Source organism: Coptis chinensis, chromosome 2 (genome assembly GCF_015680905.1).
Source record: "Coptis chinensis isolate HL-2020 chromosome 2, ASM1568090v1, whole genome shotgun sequence".
NCBI classification, from domain to species: Eukaryota; Viridiplantae; Streptophyta; class Magnoliopsida; order Ranunculales; family Ranunculaceae; genus Coptis; species Coptis chinensis.
Genome location: NC_141457.1, coordinates 112233258 through 112260462, shown reverse-complemented (window position 1 = coordinate 112260462; position 27205 = coordinate 112233258). Strand labels below are relative to the sequence as shown.

General features: G+C 39.0%; 3 protein-coding genes and 1 long non-coding RNA gene across 7 annotated transcripts; 3 read left to right on the top strand and 1 right to left on the bottom strand.

The window, feature by feature from the left end:
• Window positions 1-5805: 5805 nt before the first annotated feature.
• LOC147520753 (putative F-box/FBD/LRR-repeat protein At1g78760) lies at window positions 5806-9025 on the top strand. Its single transcript, XM_086592257.1, has 4 exons — window positions 5806-5944; window positions 6567-7542; window positions 7649-7825; window positions 7923-9025. The coding sequence occupies exons 2-4, from the start codon at window positions 6661-6663 to the stop codon at window positions 8523-8525; spliced, it is 1662 nt and encodes a 553-aa protein (XP_086448383.1). The 5' UTR covers window positions 5806-5944; window positions 6567-6660; the 3' UTR covers window positions 8526-9025.
• Window positions 9026-9756: 731 nt separating this feature from the next.
• On the top strand, window positions 9757-10221 carry LOC147520752 (senescence-specific cysteine protease SAG39-like). The gene has a single exon (XM_086594331.1). It carries the CDS (start codon window positions 9757-9759, stop codon window positions 10219-10221), a length of 465 nt encoding a protein of 154 aa, XP_086450457.1.
• Window positions 10222-11481: 1260 nt separating this feature from the next.
• Window positions 11482-12473, top strand: LOC147520751 (senescence-specific cysteine protease SAG39-like). Its single transcript, XM_086592259.1, is given in 3 exon segments — window positions 11482-11574; window positions 11738-12089; window positions 12091-12473. Coding segments are annotated over 3 exon segments (645 nt in total). The 5' UTR covers window positions 11482-11519; the 3' UTR covers window positions 12329-12473.
• A 2740-nt stretch (window positions 12474-15213) lies between these two features.
• LOC147520750 (uncharacterized) lies at window positions 15214-18656 on the bottom strand. Of its 4 annotated transcripts, none has more exons than XR_015214457.1 (5): window positions 18374-18656; window positions 17732-18111; window positions 16467-16806; window positions 15845-16063; window positions 15214-15473 (listed from the first exon to the last, which is right to left on the bottom strand). It is a non-coding gene; the product is annotated as an uncharacterized LOC147520750 (long non-coding RNA). The 4 variants fall into 4 exon arrangements; XR_015214456.1 differs by lacking the exon at window positions 17732-18111 and adding an exon at window positions 16898-17004; XR_015214458.1 differs by lacking the exon at window positions 17732-18111 and having other exon boundaries at window positions 15845-16242.
• Window positions 18657-27205: the final 8549 nt, after the last annotated feature.

Here is a 27205-nt window from a genome sequence, read left to right as displayed (position 1 = left end):
TGTCGGGCGTTCTGGATGGTGTGAGTAACGAGTCTTGGGATAGAAGACCGTTGTTGTTATTCAGTAACTACTGTGCGAGCGGGTTTAGTGTGGACAGGAAAACGTGTGATTTTACTGGTGGGTACCAGTACGCTTTCTTAGGTTTCACGCTCATATCGACTGATCTTGTATTGATCTAACCTTTTTTTTTTTTTTTGTCCTTTTTTTTGTCCTTTAACCGGATCCCCGCACGAGAGAGACGAACCGGCAGTCGAGAGCTTCGCTAAGGACTTCGGTGAGAAAAAGCGAAGTTGCCCGGAGGTCGAAATTCTTTAAGGAGCGGGGAGGGCCTGCCGTTCGGAAAAGAAGGGAAGCTCAGAAAACAAGGGCTCGCGGTAAGGGGGCGTCCAAAGAACGTGTCATGGAGAAGCGTGGAAGTGATCTGGTGACCAGGGAGGATAGAAACCGGGGCCGTACTGGGGTTAAGCGACCCCTCGGGGGTGCTGGGGCTTCCGGGTCTGGATCGGGGAAGGGTCGAGAGGACGCTCCTCTTGATGTGGAGGACGTTCCCTCCGACGTTCCGGAGTACCGACCTGCTGAGGCTGCGAGGGTGACTCAGACCGCACAGGGTGGTGAAGTGCGAACTGGGGGGAGGGCAGCTCGAAACGCGAGGTCGAGACCGATGCCCGACTTCAGCGTCCTAGGTGAGGACGGACCGGAGGCTGCCCCGGAGGTCGCTCGACCTCGGGTTGTTGGAGATCCCTCGGGCAAGATGAAGGGAAAGGTTGGCTCCAGAGAGGCTGGTAAGGGGCAGTCCGGTACTGGGAAGGACGAGCTGGAGCGCAACCTGATGTATACTGATGAGGTAACTGGGAAGAAGCGCTATGTGAGGAGGTCGGACTGCAGCTACAAGTCCGCACCCATAGCTGCTTGCTTGTTGGAGGGGATGACCCTTGACGGTGATAGGAAGGACTTGGATACGAAGGAGTTGGAGTCGAATCTGAGAGGGGTGGATAAGGCGATCTGTCTGGTAAGTGATCGTACTGTTGCTGTCTGTGTTATCACTTATTGTACACTGTTGTTTATCTTTTGTTTGTGGTACAATGTGCGAGCTGCTGCAGCTGGTTGCTGGGTATCAGAAATTGAAGACAACTGCCCTGATCGCTGAGATGGAGAAGTCGGAGGTCGAATCCTTGAGGGTCGAGGTCTCTGATCTCCGAGCGATAGCTCAGGCGGAGAAGGTGGAGTTGGATACTCTGAAGGCACAGCTGGTTACACTGTCTCTGGAGAGGACGTCAGCTGTGAATGAGGTGACTGGGTTGAGGCATGAGGTCGATGATCTGAAGAAAAAGGCTGTTGCTGCTAATACGTTCGCTGAACGTTGCAAAGCTACTGCGGTGGAGGCGAGGGAGGCCTATTTTGCTATCCGTGCTGAAATAGAAGAACTGGAGGCGAGATATGGCGACTGCCCCGAGAGCCCGACTCATGGACTGCAATAGACCGGCGGGTCGATTCACTCGAGGTTGGTAGTCTTTGGTCTAGCGGTCGTTCCTACTCCCTGGCCGGTGGTGTGGTGGTTCTTGTCGACCCTCACATCGTTAGCGATCCAGGTGGGGCGTTAAGCGGAGAGTAGTGGCGTCTCCCGTGATCCGAAATGCGTCCCCGATTCTTTGAGCGTCCCTCTTGTTGAAGGCTTTGATGATGTTATCTGAGAGGTCAATGTCTGGTTTTTTGTGTTTGTACGCGGCCTCTGGCCTAAAACAATAGAGCTGTTTTCCTGGGGTTACTTAGGCAGCTCGTCCTTTTCTTTACTTGTCTTTATGATACTGATGTTTAGTTGGGCTGGATTTCCTGGGTAGACCCAGCAGCTCGGCTCATCCGGCGAACTGAGGCTGGACTGTGGTCCTCAGTTTGCTTACTGTTTTATATTAAGGATGTATTGTTGCCCTTTGTCTTTCTTCCTTGCGTACTGTATTTCTGCTTGGTTTGTATGCCTTTGGGTCGGCTATTGTGGTAGGTTATTGGAGCGTTCTAGGTTGGTGGACCTGTGTCACTCTTGACCTATTTTGCGTGTAGTCGGTCCAAGCGTCCTCTAGTTAACCGATGCTTGATGCGGCTGGAACGCCCCACAGTAGGCGGTGGTCACCTCCACTACAGTGCGTGCTTGGCACGTGTGCGGATATGAACGGTTTGTGAAATATGAAATGATGGTTGCCAGTTGGATTGGCGTTTGGCGTCTCGATGCCATAATGAGTTGCCTCGGGAAGAGACGTTTCACTTGTATAAATATAAACTGTTCGGGGAGAGCAACGACATTTGGACTTCCTGTTGCTGTTGTCTTTTCTCCTCTGAACTTGCTTGCTTTCTTTAGTCATCTCCTCAGGTATGTTTGTTCTTTCGTTATTTCATCGTGATTGTAAAGGTGCTACCTCTTCCTTATTGGCTTTGTTTTGTTCCTTGTGCTTTAGCTTCTCCAATGGCTCGGTGTTACCCGTATGTTAGGGGAGAAGGCAGTCTTCGAGAGAGCTCTCCTCTACTGATGGAGGAAATGGAGTTCCGTCCTCATCTGCACGAGGACCGTGGCAAGAGGAAGGCGGTGGCATCGGGGTCCAAGACGGCTAAGCGGTCCCGGAAGTCGTGGCGCCCTACTGGAGGTATTGTGATCAGGTCGCCCCAACGGGAGGACGTCATCCCTCGGGCTGCCGAAAGGAGAGGCGACCTGGAGCAGGGGGGCCACGTCTCTAGTGGGAGCTCGCACTCTCACGTGGGGGACGTGGGGAGTGAGTTCTTCTACGTTGGGAAGACGGGGAAGAGGCGTGCTGTAAAGCGCTCCGATTGCAGCTTCCACTCTGCGCCTATAGCGACTAGTCTCCTGAGGGGTATCGTGCTGGACGGGGACAAAGCTGAGGTCGCGGACGAAGATATGGATACGCTCCTGGGGACCATGGACATGGCTAGCTGCTTGGTGAGTACTTTAGTTGTTAACTTTGTAGTCGTACGCTTTGATTGATTTTGATTGTGTTTCCGTACTTGTAGTTTCTTGCTGGGTATGATAAGTTGAAGAGTGTTGTGCAACGTTCTGATACTGATGTCGATGCCCGAGTCGAGCTGGGATGTCTGCGAGCTGCTCGGGCGGCTGACAAGAAAAGGTTGGAGGCTATGTCGGAGAGATGTCGTGCTGCTGCTGATGAAAATGCGAAGCTTGCTGCGTCTATGGCTGATCTGCAAGTAGAGATCGCGGAAGTCACCGAGTACGCGAAGCAATGTCAGAGGGTTGCCCGTAAGGCTCAAACGCAGCGTATACAGCTGCAGAAGCGAAGTGCGCCAAGCGGGCCGAAATCTTGTCGGCTAAAGAAGGCAGGTGGGGCTCGAGAGGCGGGTATGCGTGTTGTTCTGCGAGCTGCCAGGCATGTTCCCTCAATCAGCGCTGCTCCTGCGGATAAACATGTGGTCGCTGCTCCGTGATGTCGATTTTGTCTTCTGGTGAGACTTTGTTTTGTGTTTGAAGTGAGCGTGTGTCTTCTTTGCCCCTACGAGGGTTAAACACTAGAGCTGCGTTTTCGGGCTTGCCCGAGCAGTTCGCCTCTTTTTTAATTTGGAGAACTGGTTTCCACGAAAGTGGCAGTTCGTTAACTTTTCTTTTCGTGTTTCGGTAGCCGACCTGGATTTTCTGGGTAGACCCAGCAGGTCGGTGCTTTAGAACTGATTTCACTGGATCCGAAATGTGTGCCCCTTTTGGTGAGCACTTGATTAATGCTATATACTTTTGGTCTGATTGTTCATGGCTTTGATCCTGTCTATGGATTTTGCTTCTGAGATGTATTCTCGTTATTTGTTAAGTTGGCACGATAATGCGTGAGAACGCGACATGGGGGATGTAAGTGTTTGATCTTTTTGGACGAAAGGGGACCGTGCCCCTGCGAGTTCCTGGGGTCATGTTGCTCACTGGGAGCGCTCTTCTTTGGTTAACCCTAGGAGTATCGGTCCTCGTCTAGCGAGGATCAAAGAGGCTATGAGCCTGTAAGCTCCTGAGAACGGGCTGCTCGTATGAGAGCTTGTTTAGCCGCTGAGGGCGTAGTGCTCCTGAGAGCGTTCTCGCTTAGTTGATCCTAGAAGTATAGGTCCTCAACTTAGCGAGACTCGGAGAGGCGATAAGCCTGTAAGCTCCCGAGCCGTCCCGCTTTCGTATGAGGCGTGTTTTTAGCGAGGGCGTAGTGCTCCTGAGAGCGTTCTCGCTTAGTTGATCCTAGAAGTATAGGTCCTCAACTTAGCGAGACTCGGAGAGGCGATAAGCCTGTAAGCTCCTGAGAGCGTCCTGCTCGTATGAGAGCGTGTTTAGCCGCTGAGGGCGTAGTGCTCCTGAGAGCGTTCTCGCTTAGTTGATCCTAGAAGTATAGGTCCTCAACTTAGCGAGACTCGGAGATGCGATAAGCCCTGTAAGCTCCCGAGGCGTCCCCGCTCGTATGAGAGCGTGTTTAGCCGCTGAGGGCGTAGTGCTCCTGAGAGCGTTCTCGCTTAGTTGATCCTAGAAGTATAGGTCCTCAACTTAGCGAGACTCGGAGAGGCGATAAGCCCAAAGCTCCCCGAGGCGTCCCGCCTTCGTATGAGGCGTGTTTAGCCGCCGGGCGTCTTGCTCTGAGGCGTTCTCCGCTTAGTTGATCCTAGAAGTATAGGTCCTCAACTTAGCGAGACTCGGAGAGGCGATAAGCCTGTAAGCTCCTGAGAGCGTCCTGCTCGTATGAGAGCGTGTTTAGCCGCTGAGGGCGTAGTGCTCCTGAGAGCGTTCTCGCTTAGGTGATCCTAGAAGTATAGGTCCTCAACTTAGCGAGACTCGGAGAGGCGATAAGCCTGTAAGCTCCTGAGAGCGTCCTGCCTACGTATCTTACAAATAGTCGATGGGGGACTGGTATGGATAATTGGATGAGACCGAGTTCGGCTTTGAGAGCGAACTGCCTACGTATCTTACTCTGGGTTCTTGAGGTTAGAGTAGAATCAGGTCTGGGCGTAGTTCATAGGAGAGGTATTTATAGAGATCGAAAGTGCATCCTAACCCTCCACGTGTAAAGGATGTCACCAACGTGGGGTGTGGATCGGGGGAGCACGTGAGAAATATCTACATAGGTCTGCCGTGATGATGAGAAGTGGCAGTCTGGGCAAGTAGCTTGCGGCCATGACCAGTGACTGACAGTCAAGATGAGTGCAAGTACATCTTTAGTCATGATTGCTTATGGATAGGGGGTCTGCGTCACTGCCTGGCGTAGTTCGCGTGATGTTGCGATCTGTCCTGTGGCGTTCTACTGGCTCATGGATGCGACCTGAGACCATAGGTCGGTGTGTTAGTTCCACCATGCTAAGCGCGTGCTGGATAGAGAATATCACTCCCCTACACCAAGCATTGCAGAATGATTTATCCAAACTTGTTGAACCAAAAAACGGTTACTTAGGGAAGATTGGAATTGCCGTATGATGTTGGCCTCAGAATAGTAGAATACGATGTTACCGCAAATAAAGTTCTCCTTAGTCCTTAATGCTTGGGACGCTGGGTTTATTTAGAGACGACACAGTATCCCCCATCATCTGGGGTTTCTAAAACTCAATGTGGCAGACTAAGTTACATTTTTGGCAAAATTGAAGGGAGGCTACTAAAGTACTAAAAGTCAATTTGTGATTCTCACGCGTCAGGGTCGGTTTAAAAATTTATTGTGCAATAAATATTATAGAATCTTGCTTTAGCGTGCAACACAAGTATCTACCCGAATATATAGTAATCCAGCTGTATATTTTAGATTCAAATTAATAGTGCCGAATCCTTGTATCATTTCCTAAGCAAAACCTTAAAACGCCTCGGAAGTTTCAATTTTTTTTAAAAAATGCGCACTTCTCGGTCGTTATAGCTTATAGCTTCCTCAACGCTCCTTGTCCCGAACCATTCATCAGCATTTTCGTTTCACTCTCACTCACCACTGTAAGTTTGATTTAACTATTTCATGATGTTGTTTCTTGATTTAACTAAATGTGGGTATCTCATTCTGTTTTTAACACATCTTGTTTGTTACATGTTGGAATTCATCTTTTTTGCATTCATTACTTTCGATTTTGTTACCTTCCTCGAATGGGGTTTTTACGTTCTTTTGTTTAATTAAGGATAACGTCCTTTCCAATGGTGATTGTGGGGACTAATAACATGGGGTTAAGTTCTTGTGCTGGATACAAGTAACGAAGTTCTGCGTTTTTTTCTTACGTTGACAATAATATGGGGTTATGCTATATAAATTGAAGAGTTTTTGTCTGTAGATTTTTGAAAGACATTTAGTGGGTAGAATTATTGTTTTATAAGAGGCTGGTAACAAATGACTCGAAAGATGGATGGTAATAGGAGTCATTGTGATGTAAGATCAGAGCTGTTTCAAGTTTATGTTCATGGAGGCATTAGTTCCTTGATTAAGCGAATCGGTTCCTCAAATTGTTTATGTTCTTTTTTATCATCTATCTCCTTATTCCCCAACCCCCAATTTTGTTTTGTTTGGTATCTGCGGTTTTAAAGTTAAGGCTAATATAACCATTTCATGCTTGGATTGTGTTCACAGGTCTAGACATACAGGCTACTGTTGGTGATGCTAGGGTAACATTTACTTGGATTTACCAAGCTTTCGATTTTATCTGAGAAAGTATTTGGTATCGATGAACAAGATCCAAAAGCTCTCCCTTTCCCAAGATGTGAGTCTAGGAATGGATAGGTTCACTGGTTTATCAAGGACTGAAATCCATCATATTCTATCATTTCTTCCTATCCAAGATGTGGTTCGAACATGTGTTCTATCCAAACGGTGGATAAACATATGGTCTTCTGTCCCTTCCTTTCATTTCAATCAAAAGTTATTTCAAACCACTAAAGAATTTACTAAGTTTGTGAACTCTGTACTAATTTTTCGAGATGGGTCAGATTTTCAGAAATTCCATCTCTCCTTGGTAACCGAGTTTCAGACTAGGGATATCGCTAGGGTCGACTCGTGGATCACATATGCAGTCAGACATAATGTCCAAGCTCTTCATATTGAAAATGATTGCACTAAGAATGTCCTGTTAACTCCTCAGTTGTTCTCTTGCGAATCGTTGACAGAGTTAAGACTATCTCGCAACACGCTATTTGTGCCACCTTGTATCTATTTACCTGCTCTGAAAACTCTGCACCTAATCTCAGTTGTTTTAAAGGATGGCCAACTTGATGAGGTCCTATTTTCTGCAAGTCCTTCCTTGGAGACATTTATTCTAGAAGACTGTGACTTTATGCCTGGTATCTTAACTATCTCTGCTTCTAAACTTCGGCATTTGAATCTGAAGGGCAACTTTCCTTCTTCAATTGTTATTTCTGCCCTGAATCTAATCTCCCTGAAACTAAGTATATCAAATTTACTTCCCGTAAATATTATGGTCAGCGAGGACCTAAAGTCGTTGTCTGATGCTAACATTGACCTCAGATTTCATTCTTCTCAATCAATTACCCAACTAATTAGTATTTTTAAGAGTGCACAGTACCTGACATTGTCTACATTGTCTGCTCAGGTAAATACTTAGAATGCTTTTATTTACTCTCATTTGACCAAATTGAAATATGATTGTATCAGATTATGTTATTTTCTTTCTTACACTCTTGTTTTTCTTGTCTTAGTCAATTTCTGAGGAACTGCACAAATATCTATCAATACTAACTTGCAACAAGACTCTATTTTCTAATCTGAAGTGGCTGAAGATTGAAACTCTGTTCAGTGACCATGAAATTGTATTGATCAACAGTATAATCAGGCACTCTCCAGAAATTGAATCTGTCTTTTTAGTAAATGATATGGTAAGCACTTAGTACTCAACTCAAGAATTAGTAAATAAAGTTGTTGTTCCTCCATGTTTCTAAGTTTTTTATTTTCATTTTAATGGTCATTGTCAAGGGGGGTCATATTGATGATGATGGTGATGAAGATGAAGATGGTGAAGATGAAGAAGAAGATGACGATGAGGAAGATGAAGATGAAGATGAAGATGAAGATGAAGAAGATGTAGATGTAGATGAAGGTGATGGTGGTGATGGTGATGGTGAAGATGTAGATGTTGATATTGAAGGTGATGGTGATGATGATGGTGAAGATGTAGATGTTGATATTGAAGGTGATGGTGATGGTGATGGTGATGGTGATGGTGATGGTGAAGATGTAGATGTTGATATTGAAGGTGAATATGTTGATGATGGTGAAGGTGAAGATGACGATGGTGGTGTTGGGTACTTTTTGTTGGAGGAGATGTGGTCTGAATGCAAACTGTCACACCTCAAGTTAATTGAAATCCAAGGGTTTTGTGGATTTGAGAATGAAGTGAAAATGGTTAAATTTTTTCTGGAGAACGCTATTTTTTTGGAGAGAATGATCATCATGGTTTCAGAGCCTACTGAATGGAGTTCTGCAGATAAGCAAGAAATAATGAAAATCGGCAGAAAACTTTTGAAACATCCACGAGCCTCGCTGAGTCTTGGAATAATTTTTCTACATGACCTGTAATGGTTGACCTCGAGTCTTGACACTTTTGTTTTCTCATGTCAGTTAAAATTGTGAGAACAGGTTATATTAAGTGGTTATTTGGATGGGAGGCGAAATAAGTTTTTATGGTTGATATTCGGAGTTTGTGTTAGTTGTTTCCTGTGAATCAAGTAGTTGTTGGTAACCTAATGATTTTGCGCTTTTGAAGACTCAGGAGTCCGGTCAGTATTACTATATGGGGTGTAAACTGATTTCCAAGAAACTCTTGCCTTTTATAATATATGAAAAATATGATTAGATCTTTCATCTCAAGCCTTTCAAGTAGTTATCGCTTACTTACGTGGGTTTCCCTCAAACAGATGTATACTGCAGGCTCTGCAATGGTTCTTTAAGACAGTGATTAAGACATTAAGTACTTAGACACTACTTTTTTCTTGGCCATTCGTGCTTTGTAGTAGAGAAAATATATCCATGTAAATGTGGTCGTTAAATGTTATATATGACTGTAAGTATTCTTCTCCTTCCAAATGCCAATCTGTGTTATATAGTCATTTCTTGCAGGCTTACTTTTGTATTTATACATAGAAATTGAGCTTGATCTGCCACAGACTTACTTTTGTATTTCGTTGGGGAGGGGTGGAGAGGTGAACATTATGCAATCTGCACTCTGTAAGTCTGTATTGTTGTAGACGACCTTCAACAGAATTCTTCTTTATGTTGGTCCCAAAATATGATACACATCAGAAATGCTCAGAGACAACATCCCATTCGCTGTAATTTAAGACTCAATTTACAGTTGTAATGATTTAGTCTGTGCAAAATGAAAGGGAGCGCAAAATGCACTCCTGTACAAGATCTAAGGGTTGGTTTAGGAATTTTACGTGAAAACAAATAGTATAAAGCTCGTACAAGAGCAGTTGTTCGACCACAAAAAACAAGAGCATTTGTAACGGTTCGAATTCTTTGGCGTTCAATAGTTCTTCTCTTCGGAACCATTTATAACTGAACAACACAAGTACCAACCGAAAGATGTGGTGATTGTTGGAAAACTACACCAAATTTCTAGAAGTCAAAGAGTCGTGAAAGTTTAATTCTGTCTAGAATAATGAAAAGTCTAATTAAAATGTGTGATATAGTTAATGAGGTTTCTAGTATCTAGAGTCTTCTTTAGAGACTATATATATAAGCCATTTATGTATCTATTTTTGGATTAAGAAGAAAACTAAGAAAAAAAGAACTGAGTTTCATGACAATGTTGCAAAGTCAATTTGATGACCAGAACGTTAGTGTAGGAGTGGACAGATTCATTGGTTTGCCACTACCTCTAATCTATCATATTGTGTCGTTCCTTCCAGTTGAAGAAATGGTTCGAACATGTGTTCTATCCAAAGGGTGGAGAAACGTTTGGTCTATCCAAAGGGTATACAAGGACTCTGTTGAGAAAGAGATGCGCTTTCAGGTATTCAAAACCAACGTCGAGTACATTGATACTTTTAACAAGGTTGGTGATCGAACTTATGTGCTAAGTGTCAATGGCTTTGCTGACCAAACCAATGAAGAATTTATAGCATCTCGAAATGGATACAAGAACTCCCCTGAACGAAAGTCTGGGACAGCGTTCAGGTACGAAAATGTTACAGCAGTTCCATCTAGTATGGATTGGAGAAAGAAAGGAGCTGTCACACCTATCAAGGACCAAGGCCAATGCGGTAGGTGAACATAGACTGATAAAAACATCACTAAACTATCTATTGTTACATCCATTAGTTGCTCCTGGTTTTTTCACTTTTTTGGCATACTTATATTATTAAATAGACATCACCTTCTAGCCGTTTGCTAACAATTTTTTGATGTCAAAATACTCAAAAATACAGGAAGTTGATGAGATAGCACAAAGAAAATATTTGAGTTGCTTCCACGTTGCAAACTTTGTTCCCAACTTCATCTTAAATAAAATTTGTGTGTTTCATGACAATGTTGCAAAGTCAATTTGATGACCAGAACGTTAGTGTAGGAGTGGACAGATTCATTGGTTTGCCACTACCTCTAATCAATCATATTGTATCGTTCCTTCCAGTTGAAGAAATGGTTCGAACATGTGTGCTATCCAAAAGGTGGAGAAACGTTTGGTCTACTGTCCCCTCCTTTCATTTCGGTCATGACTTATATCTATCCAAGAAAAAATGCGATTTCTTTAAATTTGTCGAGTCAGTACTATTTCGACGAGATGGCTTGGATATACAAAAAATTTCTCTTTCCCTCGGATACAAAACCAGGTCTGGTGATATGCATAGGGTCAATTCGTGGATCATTTATGCGTTAAGACATAATGTTCAAGTTCTTCATATAAGTAATGATGATGACACATCTATTGCTTTGAGTGCTCAGATATTCACTTGTGAATCCTTGAGAGAATTCAAACTGTGTAACGAAGACCTAAAACTTCCAACTTTGATTTCTTTACCTGTTCTCACAACTCTACATCTTAGCTCAGTTGCGATTTTGAATGGTCATCTACACGTGGCCTTTTTTTCAGCTTGTCCTTGCTTGGAGACATTAATTCTAGAAGAATGTAAGTTTGTTAACTGTTATACGTTAACCATATCTGCTTCTCAACTTAAGAATTTGAGAATAAGTGGCGTAGTTCCTGATTCAGTTGTGATTTCTACCCCAAAGCTTGTATCCATCGAAATGATCAGAATTAGGAATCCATCCATTAGGTTCACTTGTGAGCTAAAATTTATTTCTGTTGTGAACTTTGACACTGAACTTGATCAATCAAGTGAATTAACTACCCTACTAATTAGCGCTGTGAGGAATGCACAATCTCTGACACTGTCTACTTTGTTCCTTCAGGTAAATACTTGTACAACTTTTCTTGTTTTCATTTGACGAGTTGAAAATCTATTGTATTATGTATTGTTTAGTCTTACTGTATTTTGTTTCAATCGTGTCTTAACGCGTTCCATCTAGCATGGATTGGAGAAAGAAAATGTTACAGCAGTTCCATCTAGCATGGATTGGAGAAAGAAAGGAGCTGTCACACCTATCAAGGACCAAGGCCAATGCGGTAGGTGAACATAGACTGATAAAAACATCACTAAACTATCTATTGTTAGATCCATTAGTTGCTCCTGGTTTTTTCACTTTTTTGGCATACTTATATTATTAAATAGACATCATTCTAGCTGTTTGCTAACAATTTTTTGATGTCAAAATACTCAAAAATACAGGAAGTTGTTGGGCATTCTCTACTGTAGCTTCTATGGAAGGTATAACCCAACTCTCAACAGGTAAATTGATATCTTTGTCTGAGCAAGAGCTAGTCGATTGCGACGTAAACGGTGAGGATCAAGGATGTGAAGGTGGTCTCATGGATGATGCCTTTGATTTCATTGTACAAAATCATGGTCTCGCTACTGAAGGTACCTACCCATACAAAGCTATTGATGGAGCTTGCGATAACAAAAAAGAAGCCTCCCATACAGCGAATATCACTGGCCATGAAGATGTGCCAGCCAATGACGAGAAAGCTCTGTTAAAGGCAGTTGCAAACCAACCTATTGCCGTGGCTATTGATGCCAGTATCAGCCTTCCAGTTCTACTCAAGTGGTGTATTCACAGGAGATTGTGGCACCCAATTGGACCATGGTGTCACCGCAGTTGGTTATGGAACAGCTAGCGATGGTACCAAATACTGGTTGGTGAAGAACTCTTGGGGGACTTCATGGGGTGAGAATGGATACATAAGAATGCAACGTGATATTGGCACTGAAGGGGGTATCTGCGGTATTGCCATGATGGCATCCTACCCAACTGCCTAGTAAGAAACCTTGAGAATATGGATCAAATTATGTGTCTGTGATTAGTACTTTATGTTTAAGTTGTAACTACTGTATTCTAAGTAATTATTAAGTTGTGTCCGTGTAAAGTATGTTCATGTATGTAAATGGCGTAATTACTGAGCAATGTACATTGTACTAGTCCTCTTTTACGAAATGGAGATGCACTTTTATTTTGATACTGTTCGTAACGCATTTTGAAGAAGATTTTGTTTTTGTCAATCTATATAATTGCGTTCGGGCTTGATGTCAAAAGGATCTGTGCACGCTTATTGTTGGTAATAAACATCTTGAAGTTGAGCTTTCCCTCCACATCATAGGATCAGAATGAAATAATTTTCAAAAGAGCGATTCGCAAACAGAATTTGATCAAGGCACAATAGGCCTCTTAGGAGGGCATTGAGGATATTATGTTCCCTCAACGAATTCACCACGTACCATTAATTACTGGAGTAGCTTTAAGTCATAATGCTTTGCATTAGTCGTAGACTTCGTAGTATATGACTTACCTTCATTATGTGAGCCTGCCCTTAAGATTGAAATTTGAAAACGCTTTGGTTTTTCATTTTGTCATTTCAAGAGCAGCTTAAGGCAATACAGACACCATCCGATTGAAGCATGAAGTACAGAATGAATAGTTCAAGTACAAGCTGTCTCGCCTCAAATTAGTTGAAATACACAACTTCTGGGGATCTCAAAACGAAGTGAAAGCGGCTGATTTTTTCCTGGAGAATGTTGTATAACCACAAAATGGTAACATTATGCCGAAACCAATTGTGTATCCTCGAGCATCACTGAATGTTGAAATACCACCATCAAAAAAAGAATGTTGAAATATTGTTTGTGCAAATCTGCAATAGCTGTAATCTTATATATAATGGGAAAACTGGCCCCGTTTATTAGTCCTCGTATTTTTGGTTTTACCCAAACTTTTAAATCAAAAGGGTACCCAAAAGTTTCACCCAAAATTTTCTCCGCCAGTACTATTTCCGAGGGTAAATACATACTTTTGTTTATTCCCGGTTTTTTAAAGGACACCCTCTTCACGAAATAAACGTATTAAAGTTTGTTTCAGAACATTCGCACCGTTTTGCTTATTCTCCCAAAACAAAGTATTAAAGTATGAATAAGGAAAAAAAATTTGTTCGGTGTTAGATAATAGGTAAGTTCTTCTTCTTCTTACCGAACAATTGTTATCCCCTCTTCCCATCAAGTTCCAATTTCAACGAAGACTTGCAATTTCCCATTTTAAAACTAATATGTGCACAAGTGAAGATTTCCGTTATTTTTTTTTTTTACTGTTGTTTTCTAAACATTTCAATGGTTTATTTCTATTTCAATTTTGCTTTTAATTTTGCAATTGTTCCAGTTTCAGAATAATGCCGCGTGCTTCAATACTAAAATCCCGTTTTAAAGTTCGGGACGCACTCACGAACATCTTCTATCTTTTTTTCAGTTTCCGCATTCTCGCTTTTCTGAACCCTTTCTGTAAAAGGGCAAATTGGCAGATAAGAACAACCCGACAAACACATGCACCATTTCGGTTGCCAGTTTAACTTTCCAAATTTATTTCAGGAAGAAGGTGAGTGAACTCTTCATAATTCCTTTGGCAGATTTTTTTTTTCCTTCTTCAAAAACAGGTGTGTTCCTCTTCTTTTCTCTCTTCTTCATCACATGATTATTTATTGTTTCAGAAAACATGTTTAATCACAATTGAATTTTTAGACATATCGTCAATTCATATTTTTTGTATTTATTACTCAATTATGATTATGGACCAAAGAGTCAACAATTTCTTGCTACTTGGGGAACACCGCCATATGAAACTCTCATCTTAAGGTCTCTCAGTTCCTAATTTCTGTTTCTTAGTTATTCTCGCAAAATTCTTCACGTGCAACCAATTTTACAATCATTCCAGTATAAAGAATCTCAAAACTCCAATTTTGTCCTTCTTAATACAAATCTCTTGGTTGTAATTGAAATCTTTTTGATTCATTATTTGGTTGAGTTCGTTTCTGTTAGAGTCACTTAGAGGAATGCATTGATGATGCTCTTACTTCCCCCGAATAGCGTTTATTCCTCTGCTAGCTTCAATATTTGATTGTATACAATGATTCCTGTGTGTCTTCTTAACATTTAGATTTAACCCATGACTACATACTATTAATGTGCTATCTTTACGTAGTGCGCTCAGTGGCAGATTGTGTGTATTTATTCCTATACGTCTAATTTTTAAAACATTTAACCCATGCCTATCACCATAACTAATATAAACAAGTTTTTGGCTCCGCCAATGCAAAATCCGTTCTTGCATTGCTGGTCCCAATCCCAGACTAATAGCTTCGAATTTTGCTTTGAGAACGTATCTTTCTGTTTTTCGAATTTGTACATGTCATATTTTACACTTGGAAAAATTATTCTATGTACAACCGATCTAGCTGATGCTATGTGGATACTGGCTGGCACATTATCTGTATGGATTCAGTAACTACATTAAATAAAAATTAAGCACTACTAAAAAAAAGACTTATAATGACGGCTAAAAGCCGTCATGAAACAAGTTTAATGACATGTTTTCATTAAAAAAACAACCGTCATTATAGAGCCCGTCATAAAAGTTTACCAAAACCGTCATTAAATTTATGACGGTTTTACAAAAACCATTATATACTTCAAAGATTTTATGTCAAAAATAGGGCTAAAACTGTCATAATAGGCAATGAAATATTGAGTGTTACACAGTAACCGTCATTAATTTTAGTACAACTGTCATAATTTTCACCCAAAAACATTTAAGAAACCTAATCAATTTGTGATGGTTTTGGCAAAGACATCATAAAAATATACATTTTCTGGAAAAAAAAATATTTATTAAAAATTATTTTATACCCAAAAAATTGAATAAATTAAATCATATAGCATACAATCAAACTCCACTGCAAACAACTTAACATGATCATGAATGTAACGAACTAGCCAGTTCGTGATCTATTCACAAAATAGAATCCATTACATTCCACCATTTTAAAAAATTACATACATGATGCCAAAAATATCCAGAAAATGTCTCAAAACGAACGGTTTGCATGGTCTGAGTTTCATTCATCGAACCTTGTCCAAACTTCACCTGCAAAAGATCGAAATCCAAAAAGAAAATAAGAAGAGTCTATCATTCGAAGAAAACAACGAAAGGAAAAAAAAAAAAAACATTACTTCTGAGAAGACGAAAGTGATAACACTAACTCAATGAAATTGCTAAACAATTGCAACAGCAAGACTAGGGTGCTAAAGAGTATTTCCAACCACTACCTAGATCACCTTATGGGGGAGCAAGTAGGCAACTAACTAATAAATCCACTCAAATGTATAAACCTAACTATTGGTCATAAGACAAGGACTTTTATGTCGGACACTTTGTAACCGAGTTGGAGACCAAGTGATATGGCATTTTGTGCAATTTTAAGTCAATCGCTTGAACATGCAAGAGAGGTAGCTTACCTGACCAAAATACCATAGCACGTCAGTTAGCGCATTGTAAAATGCAGATGATGTTGAAGCATCCATGCGTTTCGCTTCATCAAAGAAAGTTTGAGCTTGAATCCATACATTTGCCCTACTCCCCATTAGAAGTCTATGAGCAACACCATGCATACACTTGATTATTAAATAATTATAGTTCCTCTAGTCATATGGAAGTCTTCAAATGAGTTGCAGCGGCTGCAAGAAAACACCACTGTTACTACCAACATATAAATTTATACTCAAAAGTATAAAATCATCTTGATAATGCCTTGACATAAATGTTGGAGTCAGTAACATGACGTTTATTTCTCCGATCAACTCTATCTCGTGAAATATTTTTCTTCATGCATGTTCTGCTTCAATGAATGACACGTCTGAGTGACAAAGAAAAGAATAGAGTGCCAAGAGAAAATATGAGAAATAGCAAGAGGTACCTAGAAATGAATCTCTGCTAATAAGCAAGTGCTAGAGAAAAAAAATCTACCAACATGAGAACATATGCCAATTAATATAATGGTAAGTACTAGAATTGTTTTCTAGAAGAAAAATATACTTCAAAAAACATATAAAGATTTGTTTACATCTAACAAACGCTCACCTAGGAATCAGCACACACCTTCATAATGCAATCGCCATAAGAACAGTGCCAAAACCACCCACAACAATAATTTATCAACCCTTCAATCACATCAACACCAACAAATTGAACCCGTCGTCAAGCTATTTTCATCATTTCATAAGCAACCTTTATGATTCTACATCAAATTCAAGTAATAGATCTAAAGGAGCAACATACATCCTCATAATATGATGATATTCAAAATGAACATGTCTTGCTCAAAGACCGGCCGTACAACTGGCAAGGCCTTCACATCTTGAACATTGATGAGAACACGAACTATAATGTAATTTTCCTGAAGTCACCACCATTTCTCATTCTGAAAAACAAACAATAAAAACGAACATCAAACAAACTTTCAATAGTGAATCTAGTTTAACTCATTAAAGTAATACGTATATATAACGCACCAGATCAAGAGTCTATCCTGCGCTTTCCCACACATCACTCAGAAATTGTAGCATAAAAATACTGAATTTGCTCCAAAGTCCTTACATCACCCATGGATACAAGTGGCCTAATATTAGGGATAATTGAATAAATGTTACTATAGTTGGTCCTCTAGCAAAAATATATATATTTTGTCCTTTGCAAACTACTAGCTTAAACTAAAACCCATCCCATGATTTGGACTAGTTCCTAAAATTTTTAAAGCGAAATATCTGCAAAATAGATAACTATATCCAAATGATTTATGAACACCTTAGTACAAAGCTTCCCTATCCTTCCCCAGTTAGGCAGTTACCCTTCCCATGTTTCAGCTTTTCCCAAGTCATTTACAAGGTTAACACTTCCCCATGAATATCTAACCTAAGTTGATAATATACCGGCCTCAATTGATAACAATCATACAACTGAAATTCAACAACACATACACAAAAGAAACCCCGAAAAATCCGATACCACCGATGGAAACAAATCAGAGATTAGAGTTGGTGTCACAAACTAGTTCGTCGTATACAGAAGAAACAAAATAGTATACTAGAATTGCAAAAGCATCAACAAGTAAACTGAAAAATAATCAAATAATTAATAAATAGATATAGTAATTTCATTTTTCCAAAAATCTTGACAAAGGCCATACTCTCATAGAAACAATGAAATCTGTTACTGAACAAAACTATTCCTCTCTTTCACCCCCAAATTAAAACTACCAAAAATTCATTGAACTAAATTACAAAAATCAGTGTAAATTCAACGACTTAAGAGTAGCTAAACTATATATTTGGGGAAAATGGGGGCACCTTTAATCGCTTCTGAAGGATAGGCAAGCGAAGTTTATGGCTTAGGTTCAACCTCCTCCCCCTCTTTGTTATACCATAAATCACAATTTATTGTCAAATGAAGTGAAAAATAAACTGAGCTTATGGCTTACTAGATATATGCAACGCCGGGACAGAAGCACAAGAACTGCTACATCCCATAATCAAAACCACAACTACAACCGCTTTCTGCGTACTCATCACAATTATCTGCATTCCATCTCAAAAGGGATCCAGCCTGTTCAAGAAGTCTAGAACATGCAATGTCTTTAGACATTGTAGTGTCCAAGCTTCCAATTCCACTTTTATCAACAGATAAAATCATAGAAGTCTCACAGTGCCCTGATTTATTCACGTACTACCTTCAACATATTGAGTTATTACTAACAAGTAACAAGGTCAACACACGAAAACATGCAAGTAGATATCAACGATAAGGATTAGAGGAGGCTGTATTCTCGTTTGTTTATTTGATTCAGTTGAGAATGTCATAAAAATAATCATCTGATCAAAGACATCAAATAATGAGAACACAAGATCAAAATACAAGATGGCACCCCAATCAACTCGAAAAAAGAATTGAAGCAGTAATAGGTTTAAAGAAATTGAGATAGAGATGCATACCTTGATCGATCCAGCTTGAATTTTGTTGCATAAACACGTGCAGTCCCATCTTGAACTGAGACCACTCGTTGATCCCCGTTCGATTTCGAGATGTTCCCGAGAAGAAAGGGCCTCAAACCATTTTGATTTGGTTCCTTGGTGTGGTGAGATCTAATCCACTGAACAATTAAGAGTGGAGAGATCGAGATTTGGGAATTGAAGAAGATAGGAAGAGAACTGATTAAAGTGCCCTAGGTTTTCAAGAAGAAGACAACGGATTAAGGGTTTTTTGTTTTTTTTTTTTTGGTTTGGTGTTTTTTTACTAATTAAGGGTTTTCTTTCAAGGACCGAGCCTTGAGTTGTCACGCTTCACTTTTTCTACTTGGGTATTTCTCTTGACGCATTGACCTACTCATGACGCTTGACAATAAAATAGAAACACTAATTTAAGCATCCTTGAATAAAATGTTAACCAGCCAATTGTTGACGTACGGGAGTTCTCGGTTGTGCTAGAACTATATCAGCTTACGGTTTTGCCAAACTCGCCATAAATTTTTATGACACCTGTCTTGGTTACGTCAAAAATTAGACAAAACCGTCAAGAAATTTTAAGTACTTTGGTTTTTTATATTACTGACTTGCCTGTTTTAGAAAACCCGTCATCAAATTATCAAATTTTCTTGACGCATGTGTCATACACGTCACATTATTGCAACAACCGTCATAAAATCACCAAATTTTCTTGACGCCTACATCATACATGATATAGTGCTGCAACAATCGTCATAAAAATATCACTAAGAGACCTATCTTGACGGTTTTCAATACAACCGTCAAGATAGATAAAAAAGAAGCGTCATAATATGTCTTTTTTTTAGTAGTGAAGGTTTAAGAATTTGTTCTCCTCGAACAGCGGAACAGAGCAGCCAGACTACATTTCAAAAAAAAAACAATCAAAGTTTGCGCTTTTACGTTTCTGCATCCATGTATTTATAGATAGACTTATATCTTACTTATATTTGTATTTTTATGTATGTGCAGAAATATGTTCGTTCACTCTACCACCTACATCTTCTTTTTGCCTACTTGGCTTCTCGACCATGTTCTAAAGGTATGTAATTAAGCTACTTGGCAACTCCTTAATTGATATTCTAACTTCTCTTTGATTAGTGTAAACGTAAAACTGTTTCAATTGTATTTTCTCTTTTTAAATGTCGAAAGTGGATAAAGCTCCACCACTGTCTTTTATAGCCTTCAGCAATATGTTCATGCTTTCTTTATTTGGGTCAGTTTATACTTTTCTCCTAACTTTAATGTATTCAGCCAATATGAAGTAGAAAAACTTTTAACTCTATCGAACTTCGGTGCTTCTAAATTTAGGATTACCATTTGCTTGAACGTGTATGGCATTGCACTGCTTTACACATCCAAAACGTTAATGCAGATGGACTGCAAATACTATTCCTGTCTTCACCTTTTTAATGGCTGTTTTACTCAGGTAATTCACTTTGATCATTCTTTGGCTGCTGAGTGATAATTGGAAAATACTGTACAATATTTTAGGTTGATTGCTAAATAATTGCTCAAGACTTTTGAAAGACATAACATAGGCCCCATTAATATATTTTGAGTACATGAACTATTCACATCAAGAAATTGAAGAGCATTAGGAGGCGCTGTCTTTAAATAAGGTTATTGTATCAGCAGACAACATAATAGTATACTACAAAGAAAATTATTAATTAGGGGGGAAAAGAACAATATTAAGTTGTCAGATTGCGCTCTTTCGGTCTTTACTACAGGCATTAACATTTAAAGTCTAACCAGATTCACTTGCCCAGACTATTTAGCTCGTCATCGAGTAGCTATAGCATAACCTTTTAGAGATTGGTACAATGGTACCCCGTTCTGGATACGCCCATTTTTGTACCAACTGCCCCTAAGTTTGTATTAGCTGGGTTTAGTGGCTTCTTAAACCACTTACAATTTCTTTTTTTAGTTATTATGCGTCAATTAAATGCATCATATTTCTTTCGCCAGGGGGAGAACCTAAACAAAAAATGGTTAAATATCTTTGCCAAATAATGAACCACTTAAAATTAGTTTGGCTGATGGATGTACACTAGCTTCAGCAGTCATACTGAATACTATTCGTGAAGAAGCCACACAAGTTTATGTAGAGCTTGATGCACTTATTATTCTCCCCCTCTTCTTTCAATGAATAAATTCTCACAATATTATTTCGTCTTGGTTATATCTTATATGAATCCATGCAACAATCTCAATTGGAACATATTATTCTGCCACTCTGTGTGCTTTGTGCAAGCATTGCCAACAGATATAAATGCAAGCATCACCGTGGGAATCCTAGGTTTTCTTGAAATGTTTTAGCACAGAATGCATAATAAAATATAGAATCTTCTTTAGTCAATTTAACCAGTTTTGGTTCACAGAAGAGGAAAGATAAATTAATATGTTGGGGTCTCCAAATCCATAATATGTCGTAGTTTGCATAAGACGATTCTAGACCAAATCATTGACTTTGCTTATTACAACGTCTGAGCCCTCCTTATGTATCCACTTAATAGGTTATTGTTTATGTTGTGCAAAATGCATTCCAATAGCCGTCAATGATTTGGTCCATTGTAATACAATCATATGACGGCTATTGGAATTAGTATAGTTCTATTGGCACATCATTTGACCAGCTTTCCTGATATTCTCCACGTCTTAACCTCTTCCTTTTCAACTTTGCGCAATTTGTTCAAAATAAACAGGTCAGTCCGCCTGACTTTTTTTCCCTTAACAATGGATTGCGACTCTGCCAAGTCCAATAGAATCATTGGTGTCGCAGAGTATGGGATATGGATTGTGCTTTCAGACTGAACAAAATGCAAGGAACAGTCTACCATTGCGTCGCTTTCATACATATCTCTGTGGATCCATGGCAGTTCCAATATTCTAATACCATCTCAACTATCCGAGTTCACGGACACCATGGCAGTAGCAGGAACTACAAGTTCACGGTATGATGTGATTAAAAATAACTGCAGCTTCACCCTGAATTCCAACTCTAGATTTAAGTGATAAAAAACCAAGATACTTGGCGGACAAGTGTTCCAATTTCTTACATGCTAGAAGGGACACAAATGCTTCCACTATGTCATGCCTCATGTACAGAATGTGGACACTTCCCCACTTGCAAGAAAAGGTGGTAGGAGATATTATGGAGGCAACCCAGCTGTTACCGAATTCTTAGACAAGACATGTTGCAATATCTTTGTGCTGCTCTATCTGAGCTTCTTAGTACCCGAAGTGTTCTGTTCATGTCTGGTCAGATGGTCGTGCCAAATGGTTTGTCGCAGGACAGCCAGATCAAGGCGACAGTGGGAGCTTTCTCATTCTTGAAGTCCACTGATTTCAGCAGATGTTTAGCCTGGTTCTGATTCGGTTTCATTTTAGATGGGATCTTACATCGACTCCTATTAATCACTGCAAGGATCTACAATACAGGCCTCGAAACAAAAGAGTTGTACATTTTTATTATGCTAATCGACTATATTGAAGTTTATTTATTGATTTCTCTGACATGCCCTGCATCTCTGTAGGAACCACCTGAAGAAAAGAAATTCCTCGGTGGTACAGCGAAAACAGTGCGCAACCGCATAAGACAATCCAGATTGAAACAGCAAAAACTGAAGCAACACATGTACTCTCACAAGAGATTAACACACTCCATCATAAAGAAGCCGCTCAGAAAATCCGGGATGAACTGGATGATCGTTTGCCATAAACTAATGTTATCAAAAGATGTTATTCTGCAAGCTGGGGGTACAAATGTATTTAACAACATCACATTTCTCATTTGCAAAGGGTCCAAGAAACAACCGCTCTGGATTACTACCCAATCACAATCCAAAACAGGAAGAATGACTCGAGGAGAAAACGTTGCTGAACCTACATAAGAAGTAGACTGATGGACTGGCGCATTAAAGATGTAGGCTTCACAAGAATATTCCAGCAGGAAAAAAAATTCAAGAAGAGATAGGCGCAGCAGAATCAAATACCATCTCTTCTTCGGATGGAACAAGTACTCAAATTTTATCTACGGAAAAGGTGTTGGTAAATAGAACCTTAAAGTCATCCCAATAAAACAAGCCACCAACAAGAAGAAGAGAAACGTTTCAATTCATACCGAGTAGGCTTATTATTATGTCCAAGGCTGTCGACTTATGAAGCAGAAAATCAAGTCCAAAAGAGGATATTTTGTGATGTAAAGAACTACGTTATGAATTCTGTTCAACTGAGCATTTGACAGGATGAATGCATTTATGAGTTTTGTTACCTATCAAAAACGAGATTTAACATATCAAAAGTGAGATGCTCAACTTCTATTATTATGGAATTTTTCTCTTTGCTTTTGAATGCAATGTGTCTTTGGTTGGAATAATGGAATATTTGTTGTTACAATTGGGAATTACTCATAGAAGCAAATCACAGACAAAATTATTTTTCATTTATATAGGTGCTGTGGTAGCATGGTAGGAATACGTGAACTTTAGCCACCGTTTATTTTAGTTCACGATCCTTGGTTTTACCCCAAACTTTTAAATCACAAGGGTACCTAAAAGTTTCACCCAATAAAATATTGACAGTTTTAAATTGAAGGGTATGTTTGTCCTTCAACAACCAACGAAAACAAAAAAAAAAAACCGGTGACTTCTCCTTTCAAAATAATAGAGCCAAAAGACACCGTTTCAAACCATTTCCCATCTCTTTTTCCTTCTACCATCTATGCCTTCTCCATCTCTGTTTACAAACTCCATTTTTTTTTTCTCCTTTGTATGATTTTTATACTCTCTTCTAAACTCCGATATTTTATCTCCATCTTTCTTTTTGAGAATTTGCATATACGCACTGGCAATGGATGAGGTTAGTTTTCTCTCATTTCGTTTTTCCATGGATAGTATGCCTTTTCAAAAACAAACACATGGCGGGTATTGCTCTTTCATCACACGTAAATATTAATGGAGTGTTTTATTGGTTGGCTGCTGGATTATCCTGTTACCAAATACAGTGATTATGTGCAATGGTTGCTATGGAATGTGCTTGGGCCAATCAGAAGGATATTTGCATTATATTTCGTCAAGTATCAATGAATTTAGGGTGTTGTCCTTTGAATGCTTGGCCTCAATAATAGACCATCTCCTTTCGTTGCTTTTATGCATTTACTCAAATAGTAACTTCTGTGATTAGTCATTTTTTTTTTGTAGGAGCACATCCAACTATGTGATTATTCATTTTTGTTTTTATTTTTATTTCTGTGTAGGAGCACATCCAAATATCTGATACTCGAAGAAGACATCTGCGTAGTTTTAGGGATAGAAATAGATATCAAAGGCGGTTTCAAACACCACATTCGCCTACTTCTGCAGAAGGTATTCGCACAACTTTATTTTTTAATCAAATTCTCTTTTCTTTTTCTTTTTTTTTTTTTTTTTTTTTTTTTTTTTTTTTTTTTTTTTTTTTTTGTGGTTGGGGTGCTTTGTTTATTGCCCATCATTTGTGTACTTCACTGTTTTCCAATTTCAGCATCTCATCCACAAACACACCCTGCGCGTGTACATCTTACCAACATTCGTCGACAGGCTAGATACACAAACACTCCTAACAATCAACAATCGCATGCAATTAAGTAATTTTACTTTGATTTTTTACTATTTTCTCATTTAATCTCTGCGCAGGTATGAGTGTTTCCTCTCTGAATAGCTGCTTTCTGGCGCACATAATCAGCCTTAAATCTGTTTTAACTTATGCCCTTATAGCATGTTCTCGACCTTTTAATTAGAACTTGGGAAGTGACTATCGAATTGCGTAGTTAGTGTCCAATCATTGGCGTCTCCTCAGGTCGTTATAAACGTAATCATCATCATGCCATCAAGATTCAAACTCCATTTCCCATCATCCCATGTAGTACGAGGAGAGCAACACAGTGCCAATATCAAATGTGCACCCACTATCACAGTATTCCAACTTTTCCTCCAGTGCATATATGGACTATACCACGTGTGTGGATTGGATGCTCCTGCTTTGTCTGAACGAATACGAAGGTTCACCAGTCGTGAGGAGCACTATGAATTTTTTATCCTGACGTCAATGAAATATTGACAGTTATGAATAACTTTTTCCCATTTCCCCTAGGGAAACATATATTACATAAAACAAACAAAAAATAATGCATATTGCAGTTTTTCCGTATGTGAGGAATCATATAGTTTAACCTGATTCACAATCAACTTGCAGTTCAAGCTTTTGTTGGGTGTGTCATGCCTTGGTAGCTCAAAGCAAAATGGCTAAGAAAAATTAAAAAGTTTCAGGAATGAAGGATTAGATACTCATAAATGGCATGAAACCAAACGATTACCAAATAGGGAACACCATAATGGTATTGTTAATGGAAAAGTTAATATTTTGCCTCCATTCTCTTGACAAACTGTTCAACGAGACTACCATTTGGCTCAATATTTATATAATTTTCTGCATCATTGCCATTGTCCATGCTACCGTCAGCCCATGTCAAGAGATTGTTCGTAGGTTAGTTAGTACTCAATATCTGAAATCAATGCTGCATAAAATGACCATTCATCCAATGCAATCAATACACAATGCTCCTTGGAAAACCTAACCACCACTACCAAGTACAAATCCATGTCGCCAACCAAGTCACAACGTCACCACCAAATGACCAACAAACAACAGGTTCAAATGTGGCGATCTTGCTAAAGTTTATTTTGAAACCATCTTTGACGATACGATATCTTGAAGTACTAACTTGAAATATTTGGAATCAGTCCCAGTGATATGCTGCTTACTCTAGATGTAATTCAACGATGCAGCTAGAATCCATAATTTCTTACTTCTGTGCACCTCCATACAAATGGATTGAAAAAATTCAACCCTCCATCATTTGAATCATTCAATCTTGCCACATAGCCATCTTATCGAAAGCTATTATTCATACATTCAATTCAGTCCACATATTATATCTGACTTAAATGTAAACGTTTCTAAATTAAAAAAAAAAAAATGGCTTTTTTTAGCTAGCAACATTTTCTTTCTCTGTCCAACCTACTTACTTATTTAATCAGACCAAAATATTCAACAACAAAAAAACAATTGCTAATGAATTCGCTAGATCATTTTGAAGACAATAATAAGAAAAATGTTATTCTTCTTGCATTTTTCTTTAGATATTTTAATCTTCGCTAAGAATACACATTATGTTGCACAACATGATGTAGTATTCTTATATCTTACAGGTAGTACACTCATATGAATCCAACAATGTTCCTCCATCACATATAAATGCTCGACAAGAGAATTACACAACTAGCAGCACAAAGGTGAATTTCCTCAACATAATATCTATTTTTTAGGTAAATAAGTTTGTGGCATATACAATACTAATTACATACTAGCTAAATTACAAAGCGTTAAATACATCTTCAAATATATTTATTCGCAGCATGGCAGAGCAGCAAAAATCGTATCAAACAAAAAATAAAACTAACGTATTCAAATGTTTTTTTTTTCCCTTAATTAAAGTTTCATTAAGACAAATTTAATATATACTATTTTACATTATACATAATTCTTTCCTTTCATTTTTTCCGCCCCATTTTTCATTCCTAGCACGTGCAACGCACGTGCCCGTTTACTAGTAACATTAACCTGTCATATGAAGTGGTGAACTGCAAATGCTCAGATTTAATTTGGATACAAATCTGGGGCATGCAGTTCAATAGATGAGCAAGAATTGATGAAAGTTGGTAGAAAACTTTTGATACAACCACGAGCGTCATTGACTGCAGGAATAATGTATTGGCGCATCTGATGATCTTGGCCTTCTTTAACTCTACACTTTTACACTTTTCTGTTTTATAAGTTAGTCCAGATTTGATAGTCAGGCGAATCAAACATTGAACTGTGTATGCAGTTTCAAGGATTCAAGTAGAACTGTTTGTGTTTGGTGTCATATCCGTATTAGAGTTGTGTTTATTGTCATTTTCTTAAACTTGTTCTGAATTCATAGCTATTGTAACTATTTCATATTAATTGTGAGAACAGATAATATTAACTTATTAAGTATAGTAGTTATTTGGATGGGAGTCAAGATAAGTTTTCATGGTTGATATTCGGAGTTTGTGTTGGTTGTTTCCTGTGAATCAAGTAGTTGTTGGTAACCTAATGATTTTGCGTTTTTGAAGACTCAGGAGTCCGGTCAGTATTACATAATCTATAGTGTACGTGTAAACTGATTTTCAAGAAACTCATGCATTTTATGATGATATGAAAAATATGTTTATATATTTCATCTCAAGCCTTTCAAGTAGTTATCGTTTACTTACGCGGGTTTCCCTCAAACAGATGTATACTGCAGGCTCTGCAATGGATTTCTTTAAGACAGTGATTAAGTACTAGACACTAGTTTTCGCTTGGCCATTTGTGCTTTGTAGTAGAAAAAATATATATATCCATGTAAACGTGCTCGCTAAATGCCATATAGGACTGTAAAAGTATTCTTCTCTTGCCAATTTGTGTTGTCTTCACTCTGTAATCTGTTGCTTCTACAAGATGGTTCAAGTATATAAGTAAACAAGATAAAATAATATACAAAAGTCATGAAAACAATGTTGAAATTCTTGACTATAAGATAGCACAAAGAAAATATTTGAGTTGCTTCCACGTTGATTATGACCTTGCATTTTACAAGGTGAGATGTGAGGCATTCCGTACGTATACAGAGTTACAGACTATTGCAACTTCATCCGTTTGAGCAATTAGTACACGACC

Coding starts and splice junctions, on each gene's coding strand:
- LOC147520753 (XM_086592257.1), top strand. CDS start 6,661: ATGAACAAGATCCAAAAGCTCTCCCTTTCCCAAGATGTGAGTCTAGGA. Junction 7,543..7,648: donor TGTCTACATTGTCTGCTCAG/GTAAATACTTAG, acceptor TTCTTGTCTTAG/TCAATTTCTGAGGAACTGCA. Junction 7,826..7,922: donor TCTTTTTAGTAAATGATATG/GTAAGCACTTAG, acceptor GTCATTGTCAAG/GGGGGTCATATTGATGATGA.
- LOC147520752 (XM_086594331.1), top strand. CDS start 9,757: ATGTTGCAAAGTCAATTTGATGACCAGAACGTTAGTGTAGGAGTGGAC.